At 44.3% G+C, this 22,106-nt stretch overlaps 1 protein-coding gene across 1 annotated transcript in view; it reads right to left on the reverse strand.

The window, feature by feature from the left end:
• The window catches only part of LOC126195746 (leucine-rich repeat-containing protein 24-like), a gene marked incomplete at its 5' end in the record, with an annotated part of 210,738 nt that overhangs the window by 154,593 nt on the left and 34,039 nt on the right, over positions 1-22,106 (reverse strand). Inside the window, one exon of the mRNA XM_049934372.1 lies at positions 596-752. Coding sequence (XP_049790329.1) covers positions 596-752 — 157 coding nt within the window. The remainder of the gene's footprint in view (positions 1-595; positions 753-22,106) is intronic.

Here is a 22,106-nt window from a genome sequence, read left to right on the forward strand (position 1 = left end):
AACCCACCGATTCCATATTCTGCTAACAGTCATCGGATCTCGAACAAACGCGAGCAGCAATGTCGCGATACGATAAACCGCAATCGCGATAGGCTACAATCCGACCATTATCGAAGTCGGAAACGTGATGGTACGCATTTCTCCTTCTTAGAGAAGGCATCATAACAACGTTTCACCAGGCAACGCCGGTCAACTGCTGTTTGTGTATGAGAAAACGGTTGGAAACTTTCCTCGTGTCTGCACGTTGTAGGTGTCGCCACCGGCGCCAACCTTTTGTGAATGCTCTGAAAAGCTAAGCATTTGTATGTTACAGAATCTTCTTCCTGTCGGTTAAATTTCTCGTCTGTAGCACGTCATCGTCGTGGTGTAGCATTTTTAACGGCCGGTAGTGTACTTTGCCCTACAACCGCAGCTGGCGGCGAGCAGGGCGCGCACTGACCTCTGCGGCGTCGTGGCGGCGGCGGCGGCGCTTCCTGGCGAGGGCGCCGTGCAGCGCGCAGGCGGCCAGCAGCCCGGCGGCCAGCACAAGCAGCGCCGCGACGGCGACGCCCGCCGCCAGCACGCGGCCCGACAGCGCGGCGGCCGGGGGCGGCGCCGCGGCGCGCCGGCGAACCTCCAGCGTGACGGCGCCCAGCGCGCGGCCCGCGCGGTTCTCGCCCACGCACTGGTACGAGCCCGCGTCCGACGCCTCCAGCCGCAGCACGGTCAGCGCGCCCCCGGACGCGTTCACCACGTACCGTCCCGGCGACGACCTGCCGGCGAAACGGCGCTGCACTGCACTCACTACCCCGTGTCTACATTTACATCTACATCTACATGATTACTCTGCAATTCACATTTAAGTGCTTGGCAGAGGGTTCATCGAACCACAATCATACTATCTCTCTACCATTCTACTTCCGAACAGCGCGCGGGAAAAAGGAACACCTAAACCTTTCTGTTCGAGCTCTGATTTCTCGTATTTTATTTTTATGATCATTCCTACCTATGTAGGTTGGGCTCAACAAAATATTTTCGCATTCGGAAGAGAAAGTTGGTGACTAAAGTTTCGTAAATAGATCTCGCCGCGACGAAAAACTCCTTTGCTTTAATGACTTCCATCCCAACTCGCGTATCATATCTGCCACACTCTCTCCCCTATTACGTGATAATACAAAACGAGCTGCCCTTTTTTCCACTCTTTCGATGTCCTCCGTCAATCCCACCTGGTAAGGATCCCACACCGCGCAGCAATATTCTAACAGAGGACGAACGAGTGTAGTATAAGCTGTCTCTATAATGGACTTGTTGCATCTCCCAAGTGTCCTGCCAATGAAACGCAACCTTTGGCTCACCTTCCCCACAATATTATCTATGTGGTCTTTCCAACTGAAGTTGTTCGTAATTTTAACACCCAGGTACTTAGTAGAATTGACAGCCTTGAGAATTGTACTATTTATCGAGTAATCGAATTCCAACGGATTTCTTTTGGAACTCATGTGGATCACCTCACACTTTTCGTTATTTAGCGTCAACTGCCACCTGCCACACCATACAGCAATCTTTTCTAAATCGCTTTGCAACTCATACTGGTCTTCGGATGACCTTACTAGACGGTAAATTACAGCATCATCTGCGAACAACCTAAGAGAATTGCTGAGATTGTGACCCGGGTCATTTATATACATCAGGAACAGCAGAGGTCCCAGGACGCTTCCCTGGGGAACACCTGATATCACTTCAGTTTAATCGATGATTTGCCGTCTATTACTACGAACTGCGACCTTCCTGACAGGAAATCACGAATCCAGTCGCGCAACCGAGACGATACCCCGTAGGCCCGCAGCTTGATTAGAAGTCGCTTGTGAGGAACGGTGTCAAAAGCTTTCCGGATATCTAGAAATACGGAATCGAGATCCCCTGTCGATAGCGGCCATTACTTCGTGCGAATAAAGATCTAGCTGCGTTGCACAAGAACGATGATTTTCTGAAAACATGCTGATTACGTATCAATAGATCGTTCCCTTCGAGGTGATTCATAATGTTTGAATACAGTATATGCTCCATAACCCTACTGCAAACCGACGTCAATGATATAGGTCTCCAGTTCGATAGATTACTCCTACTACCCTTCTTAAACACTGATGCGACCTGCGCAATTTTCCAATCTCTAGGTACAGCTCTATCGGTGAGCGAGCGGTTGTACATGATTGCTAAGTAGGAAGCTATTGTATCAGCGTAATCTGAAAGGAACCTAATCGGTATACAATATGGACCTGAAGACTTGCCTGTATCAAGCGATTTGAGTTGCTTCGTAACCCCTAACGTATTTACTTCTAAGAAACTCATCTAGCAGCTGTTCGTGTTTCAAATTCTGGAATATTCCATTCGTCTTCCCTGGTGAAGGAATTTCGGAAAACTGCGTTCAATAACTCCGCTTTAGCGGCACAGTCGTCGGTAACAGCACCATCGGCACTGCGCAGCGAAGGTATTGACTGCGTCTTGCCGCTTGTGTACTTTACATACGACCAAAATTTCTTTGGTTTTTCTTGTCTCAGGGAAGTACGGGAGATAACATAGCACGACACCTGCTGCAATTCCTCTCAAAGGTCCTTCACCGGGAGCAAATTCTGAAATTACCGATGCGAGATGATAAATACCGAGAAGTCAGGGATCACATATAATCCTCCCCCCTCCACCAAAAAGCAAAACCAAAGGGTACTACCTGGCAAAGCGGTGTAATTTAATTGACTGAGACTCACGTGCAGTGCTACACGATAAACAACATAATACACTTTACTGAGATTGAAAGGTCTCTGTTGGATTCTTTTCATGTTAATTTTTTAAAACTGTTGTCATTTACGGCATACATTCCACTTCAAAATTTACTGTGGTGTTTCTATCTGGGAGGAGACTGAGCAGTGGAACGTGTTACTTTTACACATAATCAAGAACGATCTGTCACACTACTACACTTTAAAACACAGTTTATATGTAATTCATGTCACACAGTCTCATACGGAACCTACATCCGCTTTCTTTTATATACTGTATATGATAAGATACTGTCATCCCCCTTCCCTTCTGTGTGAAAGCATGAGTGAGCAAATGTATTTCTAGTTCCATGCTTGATGGTAGCAGACAAACCTGTCTGCTAGAGAACAGTAGGACCAACGTCGGAATAGGTAGCTACGCTTTATAAAAGCAAAGAGGTTTCTATTCTTAGTTTGGTCCTGTCCGTCCCTTGTCATGTTGGTATGGGAAGCTGCCTCTCTGGTCACTTCCGTTTTGTATCGGGAAGCACCCTCGGTAGGTGCCCACGGGCAGTCGGTCCGCGGCGAGCGTCTGAAGTTGTAAGATCTCTGGCTAAGCGTGTCTCTGCTAAGTCCGAAGGACAATGGATTTCTTAAGTTCAGCCTAACTGATTTAATCACCTTTATTTCAGGTTTAGATCTAAAATATCTAATGTTATCTTAAATTGCAACACAGTGTAATTCGAGTGTGAAGTTCAGAATATCTTCCAGTAGTTGCTTCGTCACTACTTTGTGAGTAAAGTGGAACCATGTGTTGAGGATCCGTAACTCTAACTAAGATCATCAATCTTAAATGCGAATGTGCGTGAGATTATAATGTCTCGTCTTGACAATATTTTTCAATATAGCAACTTTTCTTTATGTTCAACCTACGTGGGGTGTACTTTGTGAGACCAGTAGCACGTGCTTATACAATTGTTTGACCCATCAGGTTAATAGTAAAACGGTAGTAACCAGTTCGAGGTTTTTCTTTTGTAATTTGTGTCTCGATGTAATTTATTTTAATTATCAAAATTATTGTGGAGTTACACTCTTTGTGTAAACCAAGTTGACCACGTGAAACATGTAGTGTAATCATCAAAATAGTCCTCAGCTATTCTTTTCGGGAAGATTTCACAGAGAGTTAGTATGAATTTAGTATACCAGTGTGTGGTAATTTCATGACGGACAGGATTGCGGTACGAACGTAACTTTTTTGGGTGAAAATTGAATCAGTTGGTTGTGGTTAATTTTCTCTTGCATATGTTTCAACGTTCTTCGTGTGTTATTTTATGAATGCAGCGTTGTATGCAGTATCCCAATCTTGGCTCCATATCTGATGTGTTCTGTAAGATAACAAACTCACATTTTCACAATCCTAAATAAGGCACCAGTTTACTGATGAATCATGTTTAATATGCTGAAATTTTAACGGAACAATGATCAATGTTAAAATAAACGTCCAAATATAAACTGATTTATTTCTTTTTATTTAAATTCTCTCTTATATATATATATATATATATATATATATATATATATATATATCACCGGTTGTCGTAAGATGACTATTAAAAGATTATAATTAATGTTAGTCTGGTTGGGAATTTGGTAAGCTAGACTGGGTACCTGGTGAAACAGCTGCTCAGTAATGCAAGGTTAACTTCCCCAGATAGCTCACAGCTTTTAACCCGCTTTTATTGTCTTGAATATCAGCACCGCTTTCAGAACAAATTAATGCATCAACATTACAAGATGTTTGTGGGATTTTTACGTGTCTACATATATGAAAAAATAATGAACCGTATGTCCACTGACGTTAAACACCACGTCGCTTCGACATTCTTAAAAAAAAGCACTCCGTCTTCAGGCCACGAGTGGCCTACCGGGACCATCCGACCGCCGTGTCATCCTCAGGGGAGGATCCGGATAGGAGGGTCGTGGGGTCAGCACACCGCTCTCCCGGTCGTTATGATGGTATTCTTGACCGAAGCCGCTACTATTCGGTCGAGTAGCTCCTCAATTGGCATCACGAGGCTGAGTGCACCCCGAAAAATGGCAACAGCGCACGGTAGCCTGGATGGTCACCCATCCAAGTGCCGACCTCGCCCGACAGCGCTTAACTTCGGTGATCTCACGGGAACCGATGTATCCACTGCGGCAAGGCCGTGTTTTGGACATTATTACAAAATTTTATTAATTTATAACAATGTTTTTATGAGGAAATTAAAGAAAAATAAGAAAAGGGATTTCGGTTTTGCAGTGCAGATATTTTCTTGTAAAAATTATCCTTTGGAATATTCGAGAGAAATGACAAAGAAATATTAGTACAGTGTTTTTAGAATATAGCATAACATGCTAGAAAACCAGCTCAGCCTATATAAGAACTACTGAGGGAGATGTGGTCTAAACGTTAGCAATTAATATAATTATATAACGAGTACGGAATATGATGTTTTGAAAACCAATAGGGATAATATTTTCTAAATTTAGCTTTGAATATCAAGCCTTCGTAAAATTCAGCTGATGTCAAAGACTTTTCCTTGTTTTTGTAGAGAGCACTGTCACATTTGAAAATCGTAATTTGTCATTGTGGGTTACCTAAAGTACCTGTTTTTATGATTCTTATATAGAGGGTCTTAGATTATTTTGTCTATATGATGTAAAACCATGCAGGGCCCCCGCGAGCACGCAGTAGTGCCGCAGCATGACGTGGCATGGACTCAACTAATGTCTGAAGTAGTGGTGGAGGGAATTGAAACCAAGAATCCTGTAGGGCTGTCCATAAATCTCTTAGAGTACGAAGGATGGAAATATCATCTGAACAGCAAATTGCAACACACCCCAGATACGCTCAACAATTTTCACGTCTGGGGAGCTTCGTGGCCAGCAGAAGTGTTTAAACCCAGAAGAGTGTTCCTGGAACCAATCTGTAGCAATTCAGAACGTTGGTGTGTCCCATTGTCCTGCTGGAACTGCCCAACTACCGGATTCACGGTACACTCGTGAAATGGCGTACGGGGAAATTCCCACTTGTGGTCATCGCTCGTGCACCGACTATAACACAACGTTCAGACTCACTTAAATCTGGGTATCCAGTCATTGTAACAGCAGTAACCGATGTAACAATAGCGCCACTCATTTGTTGTCTTATATAGGCGTTGCCGACTGCAGCGCCGCATTCTGCCTGTTTACGTATTTGAATATGCATGCCTAAGCCACTTTCTTTGGCGCTTCAGTGTATATAGGTGTTCGTAAAAAGTGTCAGGTAATAATTCGAGAGCTGAGTATACTAATCGTAACAAGAAAACCAAGTCCACGTGTTTACGGTAGGCGTACAACGTGGCGCCCATTCATGACAACGCAGCCCTCAGTCCTCCGCTGTAAGGAACGACGCACCCTTTGAAGTACACCCAGTTGTTGTTATTCCTGCTGGCATGCGTTGTAGACGCGACCCTGTAGTGTCCGCATATCGTTGATTGGCGTGGCGTACATCAATTCCGTCAAGTGTCCCCATAACAAAAAGTCTAGGGGATTGCGGGCTGGCGAACGTGCACGCCAAGGTGTGCCCCCCCCCCCCCCCCCCAAACCAACACAGTGGCCCCGAAATGTCTGCGTAAGATGTTCGCGCACATTGTGATGAAAATGTGCTGGGCGCTATCATGCATGAACCACATTTGCATTCGTTGCTGCAATGGCACAGCCTCCAGCAAGGTAGACAACACATTAATGCAAAAGTGCAGATAGTGCGGCCCAATTAATCTCTGTGGTAGCACGGATTTACCTGTTAATCTATCGCTAAGTATGCCTGCCCATACATTGATTGAGAATCCGAGTTGATGCCCTTTATCCTGAATTGCTTGGGTATTTACATCTGCCCATACATGCGACTTGTGAAAATTCTCACCATCTCTTCTTGTGAAACGTGCATCATCGGTGTATAAAATCTTGGTTGTGAACAGTGGATCATTGGTACACTTCTGCAACAGCCACTGACAGAACCGCCGTCTGCCGTGATGATCCTTGGCCTTACAGACTGAAAGGCGCAGTAGGTGATATGGGTGCTGCAATTGTCCATGATGTACCCCCCCCCCCCCCCTCCCCCTCAGATAAAGAGAATGAAACACGCCATCTGCTGGTTTTAATTGACGCACGCTGGTCCGAGGGGTTTCTTCCATCGAACGTAGCACACGATCCTCCAGTTATGCGTGCGGACTGTGCGGGGTCTTCCACTGTCAGTCTTACAGGTGCAAGGGTACCTGTGTCTCTCAGACGCTGGTATAGTCTGCTGAACAGCTTACCAGAGGGCGCTCTGTGCTGTGGGTATTTTTCAGTATAGAGGGCACGGGGTCGCAGGCTACGTCAATTTTCTAAACCATAGCAGAATATCGTATCCGTCATTTCACTTGTCGAGTAGTGGGCTCCCACTGCCAACAATTTTGTGGAAGGGAGTAAATATAAATGCATTACACTATTTGTACGTACAAACAGCGCAGCACCATTAAACGCATTAGTGTGTCCACGTTTGGGAGAAGATAAAAGACCATGATACGTAGCCAGGGTTGACAGCACTGCACAATAAGTCACACAAACTAATGTAGCCTATAACATGACTCGAACCATACAACGGACTGCAGAGTCCCTAATGGTAGGTAGAGCCCTGCGAGTAATACAGAGAAACACCCTGCCGACAAATATGACGTAACGCCAATGCAGCGTCTGTGCCAATGTTGGTCACCAAGCTTCGCGCAGCTCTTCCTATAAACACGTGCGTTTCCGGACTCATGTTTATTGGACTTGTGTTTCTTGTTTCCATTGAGTAATGTCACCTCTCAAAGTATTGGATTTCTATAAATATAAGCAGCTTCATCAGCTCCACCAGTCACTTAGTATGGCACAATTCTTGGCACGAGGGCAGTTCGGTTAGTCATTGTTTCGTCATTACGTCATCGCTCACATAATCTGTTACTAACAGGGGAACCTCCCCATCGCACCCCCCTCAGATCTAGTTATAAATTGACGCAGTGGATAGGCCTTGAAAAACTGAACACAGATCAATCGAGAAAACAGGAAGAAGTTGTGTGAAACTATGAAAAAATAAGCAAAATATACAAACTGAGTAGTCCATGTGCAAGATAGGCAACATCAAGGAGAATGTGAGCAGAGGAGCACCGTGGTCCCGTGGTTAGAGTGTGCATATGCGGAACGAGAGGTCCTTGGTTCGAATCCTTCCTCGGGCGAAAATTTTACTTTATTTATTTTCGCAAAGTTATGATGTGTCCGTTCATTCATTGACGTCTCTGTTCACTGTAATAAGTTTAGTGTCTGTGTTTTGCGACCGCACCGCAAAACCGTGCGATTAGTAGACGAAAGGACGTGCCTCTCCAATAGGAACCGGAAACATTTGATCGCAAGGTCATAGGTCAACCGATTCCTCCACAGGAAAACACGTCTGATATATACGACACTGGTGACGGTATGTGCGTCACATGACAGGAGTATGTTGTCGACCCACCTAACTTGCACACTTGGCGAATGGGTAAAAAGATTCTTCTACCTTGCCTGATTTAGGTTTTCTTGTGGATGTGATAATCACTCCCAAAAAAGTGATGAAAACATAAGAGTTTGTCACATAAACTGCAACAAATGAATGCAACAGTTTCACAGTCGTACAGTTTTCCCTGTGCTCTGTCAAAACATATGTTTTTACGTTTTCAAATGTTTCCGTGTGTAGACCGTCAAATCCTGCATATATCCAAGCAAATCTAAACATGTCCTGGAATTTTGGAGAGCGAAGTTGATTATGTGTGAGTGCCTGAACTTTAATAATTGTCTGAAAATAAAAAATTAAACTTTTCACTCGAGAGAAGATTTCAACCAAAGACCTCTCGTTCCGCAGTTGCTCACGCTAACCACGGGACCATGGCGCCCGCAAGGTAACATTATCCTAGATGTTGCCTACTTTGCGCATGGCCTACTCAGTTTGTATATTTTGCTTATTTTTTTCATAGTTCAACACAACTTCTTCCTGTTTTCTCGATTGATCTGTGTTCAGTTTTTCAAGGCCTATCTCTGTGAAAACTTATAACTAAATCTGAGGGGGGTGCGATGGGGAGGTTCCCTTGTAAGTAATCTCGAACATCGGATAGAACCAATGACTGTTAAAGAAAAGCTAGGACTGTGAATATTTCTGCCACATCCGTGAAGAATAAACTGAAAGTCACGTGTAAATGTCATCAGGTTATTAATTGCGACGAAGAACCTGGGACCTAATTATTCAACAATTAATTTGGGTCTTCCAGTGGCCTGTTCTAACCTTCTCCGATCGCATATTGACTGTTGGGGATATAAACTGAGATTACATTCCAAAGGAATCACCGGATGATTAAAAACATCTTTCGTTTTCAAAATCCAAATAAAATTTTTTATCTAAGTAAAAAAAAAATGGCGTGTGACGAGGGCCTCCCGTCGGGTAGACCGCTCGCCTAGTGCAAGTCTTTCGATTTGACGCCACTTCGGCGACTTGCGCGTCGATGGGGATGAAATGATGATGATTAGGAAAACACAACACCCAGTCTCTGAGCGGAGAAAATCTCCGACCCAGCCGGGAATCGAACCCGGGCCCTTAGGATTGACAGTCCGTCGCGCTGAACACTTTTTTTTTTCTTCGCCTTAACTACTTTTTTTTATCTCCTGCTTACATGGCAGACGCTCTATCCATAATTTTTACCCCTTTTTTCATGTCCCCTATTGGGACATAGCACTAAGTGTGCAGAAATCTTAACACAAAACTCCCATTCTCCGATGTAAGAAAGACAAAGAAACCTCTTCTCTGAGTAGAAACTGAACACTGAACGTAACAATTCTTCTTGAATTACACAAATACTATGGAAGTCGAACACGAGTAATTCTCAAAATATTTTTAAAAAACTCTTCGTGTAACATAGAAGTTTCGGAATAGTAAATAATAATAATAAGAACACAAGTGACTTTTAATTTTCTTCTGTTCGTTCTCGTTCAAGGTGTTGTAGTGGTTCCTCATATTTAACCGACACCCATTCTTTCAAAAATGATCTTCAGCATGTTGCCGTAGTGCTTCTTGTGGTTGCGATACGTGCTGATTTTTGCTTATTCACACTTCATGTAAACGCGGAATTCTATCTCGTTGTCCGACCCAAGTTTTTTGATAACTTACTAACATATTTCCCCAGTAACCAGCTAATGGCGTTGATTTTTAATTTCGGAAAGTACGTCATGTCTGGTGAGGAGGAGCGATGGCGTTATATATTCCGTCTAGGATCTGGTGAGAAAGGCGATTTGTTGCCTGATCCAATTCCAGTTATTCACATTGCCGCCACAGGTGAATCCGTGGATGAGTGTATCCACCAGATTGCATTTTCCACAAAAGTTCAAAATGGTTCAAATGGCTCTGAGCACTATGGGACTCAACTGCTGAGGTCATTAGTCCCCTAGAACTTAGAACTAGTTAAACCTAACTAACCTAAGGACATCACAAACATCCATGCCCGAGGCAGGATTCGAACCTGCGACCGTAGCGGTCTTGCGGTTCCAGACTGCAGCGCCTTTAACCGCACGGCCACTTCGGCCGGCTTCCACAAAAGTGTGTCTGGTTTAAACCGATCCCATATAGTCTCTCTTTGGTGCTGACGACATTGTTAACCGTTTTGTGCCATGTATCTGTAGATAGCCCGGCATAGTTGAAGTTCCGCCATACAGCCTTCCAGGCACAATTAGGGAACTTCTTTCCAATTTTGTGTCTGTCCTCATTTAACTTCCTTTCAAGTATGATGTCGCGCGCTGTGTTACACGTGTTGTTTCTGATTTCGTCACTAAGATAACTTGCTTTGAGGAAAAAGTTCCTCACATACTGTAGACGGGCATTAATCCTTCGCACATCATTCGGTGCCTGCATGCTATGGGGTGTCACAGCCTCAAAGAGCTTTGCGGTTGTACATTGTGGAAGTTCTCTTACCACTCAGCTACCGGAGGCGGACTTTTATCTAACTAACTGAGTAGTAATGTTGGGCTGGGCTGATGACCTGGCCAGGGTTCTTACACCGACTTGTTACTCCCGGGAAAGTCTTACTTTACGTCTACAGCCAAAACCTACAATCCACTGTGGACTGCATAACAAAAGGTACTTCGCATTGCACCGGTTATTAGGACCTCTTCACATCCTTTTCACTAATTGAGCGAGGGAAGAATTATTATTTATACGCATCTGTGTGCATTGGAATTAGCCTTGTTATCGCAGTCCCTACAGGAGTGATATATAAGTGGTTGTTGTATATTCCTAGGTTCTTCACTTTAAATTGGTTCTTGAAAGTTTCCGTACTTGGGCTTTCTCGGGGTAATTTGTGTCTATCTCCAGCGTCTGCCAGCTCACTTTTTCAGCATTTCCGTAGCACTCTCGACCAGAGGTCAAACAAACCTCTAACCATTCGTACCGCTCATTTTTGAATACATTAAACACTCCCTGTTAGTCCTACTTGGTCCACTTTCTGCTACACACAACAAAACGACGTTTTGGGGTGGGTGGTACACGTGTTTTGTAAGCAATCTCCATCGTAGACTTTTTGCCTTTCTCTAGCATTCTACAAAGTCTGCCGCGTACTTTACCGAAGAATGAGTCTATGTGATAATAATGGCACCGACTTAGAACTCTTCCAGCTGGGGTACTACCTCAGGCAATATTTTTACACAGAACGCCGGTTAAATCAAACTGACTAGCAGAATGAATACGAATAAATCAGATACCGCGCCATCTGTCTACTAGAATGTCCCAATCGTACATCAGCTGCAAGGAGGAGTATGTTTCCGCAAAGCTTTCAAATGCCATAGGCTGACCAAAAATGTCCCCGCAGCCTTATGGCACAGAGCGTCCTTTTCGTCATACAGCCGGAACTGGCAACAGTACTTCGCCCCCGATCTGCGCTGCAGTGTTCCAAGAGGGCGATTTCCATGGGAATCAGCGTTCGCTATTGTCCAAGACTGACGCTCCCCTCCTCCACTAGGCTCCACATTAGCCATAACCACAGTGTACGAGAGCGAGGGAACGTTCACAGCCTCACAACATTGCTTTTAGTCAGATATTGTTTAGCATGTGGTTTGTTAGATCTGGACCAGGGCCACTGCACGGATTAAGGTATTTCCAGCTACCACCAGAGACAGCAAAGGACTTGGAAGAGCAGTTGAACGGAATGGACAGTGTCTTGAAAGGAGGATATAAGATGAACATCAACAAAAGCAAAACGAGGATAATGGAATGTAGTCAAATTAAATCGGGTGATGCTGAGGGGATTAGATTAGGAAATGAGACACTTAAAGTAGTAAAGGAGTTTTGCTATTTAGGGAGTAAAATAACTGATGATGGTCGAAGTAGAGAGGATATAAAATGTAGACTGGCAATGGCAAGGAAAGAGTTTCTGAAGAAGAGAAATTTGTTAACATCGACTATAGATTTAAATGTCAGGAAGTCGTTTCTGGAAGAATTTGTATGAAGTGTAGCCATGTATGGAACTGAAACGTGGACGATAAATAGTTTGGACAAGAAGAGAATAGCTTTCGAAATGTGGTGCCACAGAAGAATGCTGAAGATTAGATGGGTAGACCACATAACTAATAAGCAGGTATTGAATAGAATTGGAGAGAAGAGAAATTTGTGGCACAACTTGACTAGAAGAAGGGATCGGTTGGTAGGACATGTTCTGAGGCATCAACGGATCACCAATTTAGTATTGGAGGGCAGTGTGGAGGGTAAAAATCGTAGAGGGAGACCAAGAGATGAATACACTAACCAGATTCAGAAGGATGTAGGCTGCAGTAGGTACTGGGAGATAAAGCAGCTTGCACAGGACAGAGTAGCATAGAGAGCTGCATCAAACCATCCTCAGGACTGAAGACCACAACAACAACAACCTACAGCAAGGGCAACAATTATGACTTTGTTAATATGTCCTATGTATAATTAGGCTAATTAAAATTGATATTTAAGGGAGATTATAGTGTGCAAGTTGTCCGATCAGACTGACGGAACAAAGCTACATTAACAACAGCACATTTGATACTTACTTCCGTGAAGCAGTAGTCTGTTGGTGACACTCAAGACTTGCCAGCTGTTAATCTGTTTCGTTCTCAGGAACTCGATTCTGTCGAAATTCGCTGCGCTAAAGACGCTCAGACGAGTTGATGGACCTCCGCGGTAGTACGTAAGGCGAAGCAAGTGAAGCGCAGCAGTTAACACTCACTTTCACTTTTATGTTTTGGTAGAAGCCACGATTCCCCTTAATACGCCAATGATCAATTTAACTTAGATGCCTAATTTATTAATCCAAACGGTCAATATAGTTTGCTTTTTCTAAAACAAAGTGGTCTCCTTCGAACATTATATCGTATTTATTCTGTTGTCTTTCATAACGCAAATCCCATACAACGTTTTTTCCAGACCTTTTGCTGGTCATGCTGTCCTGTTTGAGAAAAAAAGGGTGCTTTATGTTTGTATATCTTTGTGTTCTTCTCAAGACTAAGGTTACATTTGCCGCCGTTTCTCCTTCTAATTGTTTCTTTGCTTTCTGAGTCATCATTCTTCCAACAGGTTTGATGCGGTCCACCTCTAATTCCTCTCCTACGCTAACCTCTTCGTCTTAGAGTAGCACTTGCACCCTACATCCTCAATTATTTGTTTGATTTATTTCAATCTCAGTCTGAGCCGCACGCGGCTCGTGTTCATGCCATTGATTGTTTGTCACCTTCCATTATGGTACTGCCGCCTCGTTTTCTTGTTCCATTTACTGGCTTCACTAAATTCCTGCCTTACTTGCCCGTGAGCGGCAGCAGCAGCGTCTATCGATAAGGGCACTGTCGTACCATCTCTGGAGCGACCGATAGCATTTCCGGGTCGTTGTGTGTCTGACAGTCAGTTGAAGACGGACCAGAGGTGCAGTCGGAACGCAGCAGAAATATAGTCGGGGAAGGAGTGCCGATGAGGCGCGGACAGCCAGTGCTCGCGACACACATGAACTGTCCGACGGAGGGAGATTGGAGCGGGGGACGACCGTTGGTTGGTCGTTCGGTTGGTCGTCTCATCAGTCGACGTATATTTGGTCCTTTCACCGTTTACGGGCCTGGGCAGTTGGTCGGTTGGCGTGGAGCAGCGAGGAAGTCCCCGTGGCGCGTAGTTCGGCCGGGGTCGCTGGCGGCGCCCACGCACGGTCGGAGTGTGAGGGGCTGTTCCCATTGCTACGAGGTCCATGGCTCTCCGATTCCGGACACGAAAGTTGAGTCTTTACTTTGTCTACCAGCCAGCCCCAACTATACACATTGTGTCGCTGAATTTCGTTGTGGGCTGTTAGGACATTCCCACGAGCAACAATATGTGTTTACAGGTTGGCAAAATTTTAGCCGCCCTCCTGTCGAGTTCAACTTAACTTCATTATTTTGTGGAAGCGTACTGGGCCCATAACTTAACTTGATTATTTATGGATTGAATTGCACCAGCAGAATCTTCTGCCTTGTGGCCGTTAACGTCCCGGTTACCTGCCCTGGTGCAAAATGGTTCAAATGGCTCTCAGCACTATGGGACTTAGCATCTGAGGTCATCAGTCCCCTAGAACTTAGAACTACTTAAACCTAACGAACCTAAGGACATCACACACATCCGTGCCTGAGGAAGGATTCGAACCTGCGACCGTAGCGGTCGTACGGTTCCAGACTGAAGCGCCTAGAACCGCTGGGCCACTCTGGCCGGCTACCTGCCCTGTCCGTTGACGTAAATTCAGGCAATGTATTTTCCTCGCCGTGTTGTGGCTGTCCAGCACGGCGTGTAGTTTGACAGCTGAATGTGTAATTCCTTGTGGGCGCCGATACCTTCCACGTTGTTCCATTGAATTCCCTGTTGTGTGCTGGTCGGGTGGAGCGGAAGTTATCCTGTCGCTTGGTCTGTTGACTATCTGTCGGTTGGGTTGCCGACGGATTGAGAATTGTTTGGTCGACTGCCTGTCTCACCTAAGCGAGCGTTACTGTTTTAATTCCAGGCGGACCCTTGGCAACTTCAAAGCGCCGTTTGATGTACTGCCTTTTCTTATTTGTCCTTGTTTGTTTATGTATGGCTTCTAGCCGATTTTAAATTAAAATTGTCTTGCCCTTAAGGCGGGAGACTTTGGGCCTTCAGCCTGATTTTAATAAATGTTTTAAGATAACGCCTCCTGCCTTTTCAATTCAAATTTCTGTTTTTGAGTCTTAAGTTATTGGCCTTCAGCCGATTTTAAATTATAGCTGTTTTGCCCTTAAGGTACGAGATTGTTTGGGCCTTCAGCCTAATTTATAGAAATGTTTTAAGATAAGGCTTTCTGGCTTTTAAATTCGAATTCCTGTTTTTGAATCTTAAATTATTAGCCTTCAGCCGATTCTAAATTAATGTTGTTTTTCCCTTAAGCCGTGAGATTGAATGGCGCATTTAGCCGGGAATTAATGTTTGGCTTGTTCTGTTTTTAATGTTTCCTTTACTCTTGTAATGTTTGTCAAATGAATAAAGTAATATGTTCGAGTGCAACTGACAGCCACTTATTTTGGTCCCTTTCCACAAATTTAAATATTTCTGCTGTCCTACTGGTATAGCAGGGGATCTCACAGTCCTCCCCTGCAGATTTTACCCTCTATAGCTCGCTCTGCTACCCTAGAAGTTATTCCCTGATGTCTGAAAACACGTTCTATCATCCTGCCCCTTCTTTTCATCAGTGTTTTCCATATGTTTTTGTCTCAGGCCATTCTGCGAAGAACGTGCCAATTCCTCATCTATTCAGTCGACCTCAGTTTCAGGATCTTTGCAGACCATCACATCTCAAACGTTTCGATTCTCTTCTGTACGCGTTTTCGCACTATTAATGATTCACCAACATGCAAAGTACATTCTCAGAAATTTCTTACTCAGACAACCGCCAATGTTTGTCACAAGCAGATTTCTCTTGGCCGTGAATGCCCATTTTGTCCCGATGAACTGCTTTTATGTGCTCATAACCTCATGTGCTATGTTTCACTTTGCTTCCAAGGTAACAGAATTGCTTGATTTCGTTCAAAGAGTGCTCCTGAATTTTGACATTAAGCTTACATTTCATTTTATTTCTTCTACTTTACATCTACACGGATACTCTGCAAATCACTTTTAAGTGCTTGGCAGAGGGTTCATCGAAAAACCTTCAAAATAATTCTCTATTATTCAAATCTCGTACAGCGCGCGGAAAAATCGAACACGTAAATCTTTCCGTGCGAGATCTGATTTCCCTTATTTTGTTATGATGATCGCTTCTCCCTATGCAGGTCGGCGTCAACAAAACATTTTCGCATTCGGAGAAGAAAACTGACGAATGAAATTTCGTGCGAATATTCTGCCGCAATGAAAAACGCCTTTCTTTTGATGATGTCCACCATAAATCCTGTACCATTTCAGTGACACTCCCTCCCCCTTTTCGAAATAATACAAAACGTGCTGCCCTTCTTAGAACTAGACGATTTTCAGGTACCTGAATTAGAAGCATTATATGTACAATGTGTTAGCATTAGTCAAGAATTAAACACGAAGCTTGTCAGTTCTTAGGATGTGCTAGGAAAATTACAACTTACTTTGCAGAAGATTGTCTGTGATGCATTATACCACGAAAGATTTTGTCCCTGCATATATTTAATTCGTTACTCAGCTTTAGGACTATGCGTACCTGTCATAAAATGGAAACGTTAGCTCAGTCATTATGGGAGCAAGTCACTAATGATAAGTTCTTGTACACATAATATTCTGATAATGCTCAAATATACAAAGCTGATACATTAAACGCACGTAGATGGTGCATAACTGGTGTTATTCTGCCATATCGACTTAAAAGTAGTAAGATCAAGTAAATTAAAATAAAGCAAAGCTATACATTTCACGATTTCGGAATACAAACATTTGAAACTGCGCTATTACTAATTGTACAGGAAAGAAAAATGTGAAATTACAATGTCACCATGTATTACGAGGCCTGTTCAGAAAGTAAGCTCCGATTGATTGCCAAATTGAAACCACAGTGAACATCAGAAATGTTTTACTTGTAACAATTAGCTACACCTTTCAGCTACTTCTCTACGTAGTCGCCGTTCTGACTTAGACTTTTGTCATAGCGTCGTACCAACTTTTCAATAGCCTCATCATAGAAGGCAGCCGCCAGTGCTTTCCGCCAATTCTCCACGCTGGCCTACACCTCGTTGTCTGTGTCAAAATGTTGTCTTCAAAGACAGCGGTTCATGTGACCAGAGATGAAACTCAGGGGGAGACAATTGCGGACTGTATTGTGGGTAATCTCACATTTCCATTTGAAAACGATGCAGGAGCATCTTCATTGCCCCTGCAGAATGCGGCTGAGAATTGTCTTGAAGAAGAAACAGCACGACAGTTATGTAATGTTAGCTGCATAGCTTCAGGCGAAATTTCTCACCAGGCCCTCGTACTTGGCGGCAGACACTATTTTCTAGACATCTTTACGCACTCACTGCGAGCTCAGAAATGAGAAGAGCGACGTGATGCTAACTGGGGTTATACTAGAGACACTACCCAACACATCTGTGCAAAGCTTTATCGGATTTTCATAGTCGTTTCCATTTCGCGACCGATCGGAGCTTACTTTCTGAACGCCCCTCGTATATGGTTATATAATCTTGTTCGTATTGTGGCTGTATGTGTTCATAGCAACAGCATTGACTGGGGTTGGTTCGACTCTACAACTAACGTAAACCCGTCTAGAAATTTTCCGCTGCGTAGTTCTTTTTGCTCGCGTAAAATTTTGTCCAACTTGTCCTTCAGATGGATATAAATTTCATTGACTGCCCAGTCTGTTCTGGATATAATATCTCATGGATTATGAAGGAAACACTCACGTCACTGGAGCAATGGACTAAAATATTTATTATTCGTCACTTTTAGCCCAGAGGTGAACAGAGCACTTCAGCTTTGGTAAAGAGTGACACTTATAATTGTGCCAATTCCGTATAGGACGGTCCAGCAGGGTAATATGGACCCATTTGAAGAAAACAGTATAAAAGTTGGAAACTTATGAAAGAAGGCTGTACTTTTGCAGACCATATGTTTCAAGAAAGCCAGAGTTACAAGGTGCAACATGACGTATTGCGTCAAATCTGTAAAGGAGGAAGATGAACTATGTTGAAATAATGGAAATTTATAAACATACTGGTATGTCCATTTGCCCAAACTTGGTAATAAACTATCAGACAGTTTCATAACTCGCTACTTCTAACTGCAGTTACCACTCATAATCCAGATCAGGCGATGTTGCAAACTACTACTCCTACTGGCATGCACAATTTTTTCTTTACTTTATTTACTTTAGTTTCACTAGCTCAGTGGTTTTCCTTTGTTTATTCATAGCTGCTTCACTTCCCTGCTTATTTTCAAATGTTTGAAATACTGGACCCATTGAAGACAAGAGTAATTTGTTCAACATGTGATTTGTTGTATAGTTCATTACTTAATGCCACATATTTCGATTAAGTTCAGTAGCTATACATCGCATTTTCAGTCAAATAATTCCTCTCGTTTTAGTCCTAATCAAACATTGACAGTAGTTATCTTTGGGAACCAACAGGGATACAGTGTGGAAGCACTAGTTGAAACCTTCGTTGCTTCAAAAATCTCACAGTCACACATATTTATCCTTGTATCTGATGATGGCGTGAGACCCCAAAGCCGGTCTTTATTACAATATAATAAATATTGAAATATATTACACCAGTGTTACGTGTTTTCTCTTTCACAAGACATAAATTTCTATCTCTTCCATCACGTCCATAAATTTAACTTTCTGTATTTTATTCAGGATCTGTAGTGATTTATCAACATTCGGTATTTTGCGACTGGCGTCTTTTAAACGTGCAGAAAAGGTGGAGGGCTTACTTTCGCTTATTGTTGTGTGTACTTTATCCGAGTACTAATCTATCTTCCCATTTGTCCAATGTGAAATTTTGGGATTTCTGATTTCGGAAAAAGTGTTGATTTCGTGGTACGTCTCAAAAGGATTTGTAAATTTTTAATGTTCCTGTACCTAGATTTTAGTTTTGTGATCTTGAAACAACAAGCTATTTTGTCCCAAATTATACCTAAAAAAGGGCGTAAGGAACTTCGTTTTTCTCTAGGTCGCTTGTATTTGATATTAAGGTTATTTATAGTACAGGGTTGGGGCACATCGTATTGGTTTTCTTTTTCAATAATGTGTCCACCAAGCCTACTGGAAAACCATTATTTGTAGCTACGTTGCGGAAAATATTCGTTGTTCAGTGTTTTTTCTTTTGATATTGGCAAACTGACCTGCTTGTGTATCATAGTGTGAAAATATGCTTGTTCATGTGCACTTGGATGGCACGATCAGTTGAGAATAATTACGTCTTTTTCATGGGTTTACGAAAAATATCGAATGTGTGAGATGTTTAAATCGAAAATGTTGATGCTTTTGTATTTTATGTTCCCAGAGGGAATTCAGTTTTATGATGTAAATTGCTGAATCGTGATTGACTGTCATGCTTTGCCGTAGAATAGGTTTAGGATGTTGTCGATGTACTGCACCTACAATAATAAAGTATTTTTCCAGTTGTACGGGAGAACCTCCTAATTTTTTTTTCTAAAGTGTTCATGAAAATATCAGGTAAAGTGCATGCAAGGCGTGAATCCTTTGCCACACCATTCTCTTGGAGATAAATTCCGTTCTGGAATCACAAGTAGTTGCGAAAGCTACTCTCAGCTAATATTATAGTAACTTTTCCTCAGTGGTAGGACGAGTTTTGTTAGTCATGTATCAGGTATACACCAGGAAGCTGTACGGCCTTCTACCAGTAACTGCTGCTGTATATAGGATGTTTCACTCTTATACGCAAATCCACCTTGAGGTTATTCCTTGGCAAAAAGAAATTGCTCAAAATATATGCAGTGTAGTCTAAGATGAATTTTGAGATTGCTAGATTCCCTAGATGTGCTTAGCTGCAACGTGCTCATGAACGATAAACCGGGAACGGGGAAGAAACTAGCAGCTCACTGTTCAGAAGATACGGTGCCAAACAACAGTGCATGTAGGAGAGCACGAATACACGTCATGTGTTGAACAGGGAGCCAAGCGAGGTAAAGCAGTGGTAACACAATTATACTGTACTTAGGAAGATGATGGATCACATCTTCTGTCCGCACATCCATATTTAGGTTTCCTGTGGTTCGCCCAAAACGCTTGAGGCAAATGTCAAGCTCAGTGAAATTTTCATTCGTGATTTGAATTCCTGAATAGAACGTTCTCGGTTTTCAAGCCGCGTCAGTTCGAATAAAACCCTTGAGTTTTCGATGACCATTTCCACCATCGTCTTCAGGAGTTCACTGACAACCGGGGCTGCTTTTTTTCCCTTTATTGTTATTTTAATACCTGAACAATCAGGTTGGCTGTCAGCGGCATGCTACGCCGCTCTTCAGTCATAGTGTTGACAATAACAGAACACAGAATGGAGAATCAGAATGAACATAGTGATGGGCAAAAAAATAGTGGTCACAGATACACAAAAAACACGGAGCCGTTCACGCTCGACGATAACGACACTGAAAACACGTTGACACAGCGCACATAACACTGATGAATCCGACGGCACAAGTGAACGTAGAAGCGTGACGGCGGACACTAAAAACACAAAATGACGTCACACACACGAGACACTGATGGCGATGATCTCCGGCGCGTGAAAGTCCAAGTAGCGTGTGCGAGTCCAGGGACCTGCCAAGAGGGGAAGAAGGGTGAGGGGGAGGGGTGTGGAGAGGGTGGAGAGGGGAGAACAAAGATGCCAATGGCTGAGGAGTAGAGAAACAGGGGAGGGGAGGCCCAGAAGGAGTGGGGAGAAAGGGAGGAGGGAGGGAGGGTGCCCAAAGGAACAGACACAGGAAGAGGGAGGGAGGATCAAAGTTGGTAGGAGGGGTATATGGAGGGGAGGAGGACAATATCAGGGAGGGGAAGCTGGCGGAAGCCACCTTGGGAGAGGGTAAGGAGGGTGGAGAGATGGAGACCGGGTGGGACACGGGAATACAGGCGTGGCAGAGGGGGGGGTGGGGGGTGGGAGAGGATGGGCGAGACAAGCGGGTGAGGAGGATCGAGTTTGCAGGAGGTGTACAGGACCCGTATCCTTTCAAGGAAAAAGAGGAGGTGGGGGAACGGAATGAGATCGTACAGGATCCGCATGGTGGAGGGGAGACGGATGCGATAGGCGAGGTGGAGAGCATGGCGTTCAAGGATTTGAAGGGATTTAGAAAAGGTAGGGGGGGGGGCAGAGATCCAGGCCGGATGGGCATAACAAATTATAGGGCGGATGAGGGATTTATAGGTGTGGAGGATGGTGGAGGGGTCCAGACCCCACATACGGCCGGAAAGGAGCTTGAGGAGACGGAGTCGGGAGCGTGCCTTGGCTTGGATTGTTCGGAGATGGGTAGTCCAGGAGAGGCGACGGTCGAGGGTGACGTCAAGGTACTTAAGGGTTGGAGTGAGGGCGATAGGACGGCCATAGATGGTGAGATAGAAATCAAGGAGGCGGAAGGAAGGGGTGGTTTTGCCTACAATGATCGCCTGGGTTTTGGAGGGATTGACCTTGAGCAACCACTGGTTGCACCAAGTGGTGAACCGGTCAAGGTGGGATTGGAGAAGGTGTTGGGAGCGCTGCAGGGTGGTGGCAAGGGCAAGGAAGGCGGTGTCATCGGCAAACTGGAGAAGGTGGACACGGGTGACGGCGGCGGCATGTCCGCCGTGTACAAAAGGTACAGAAGGGGGGAGAGGACGGAGCCTTGGGGCACACTGGCGGAGGGGAAAAAGGTGTAGGAATCTGTGTTATGGATGGTGACGTAGGAAGGACGGCGGGAGAGAAAGGAGCCGATCAGACGGACGTAGTTAATGGGAAGGGCGAAGGTTTGGAGCTTGAAGAGGAGACCGGAATGCCATACGCGGTCGTAAGCACGTTCGAGGTCCAGGTAGAGGAAGATTGCAGAACGACAGGAATTAAGCTGGTCGGAAAGGAGATGAGTGAGGTGAAGGAGAAGGTCATCGGAAGAGTAGGATGGCCCTAAGCCACACTGGGTAACGGGAAGGAGGCGGTGCTGGCGGAGATGCTGGTGGATGCGTCGGGCGAGGATAGATTCCAGGACCTTGCTGAAGACCGAGGTAAGGCTGATGGGACGGCAGGAGGAGACGGCGGACGGCGACATGCCAGGTTTAAGGAACATCAGGATACGGGAGGTTTTCCACAGGTCGGGTTAGTAAC

Source organism: Schistocerca nitens, chromosome 7, assembly GCF_023898315.1.
Source record: "Schistocerca nitens isolate TAMUIC-IGC-003100 chromosome 7, iqSchNite1.1, whole genome shotgun sequence".
NCBI lineage: Eukaryota > Metazoa > Arthropoda > Insecta > Orthoptera > Acrididae > Schistocerca > Schistocerca nitens.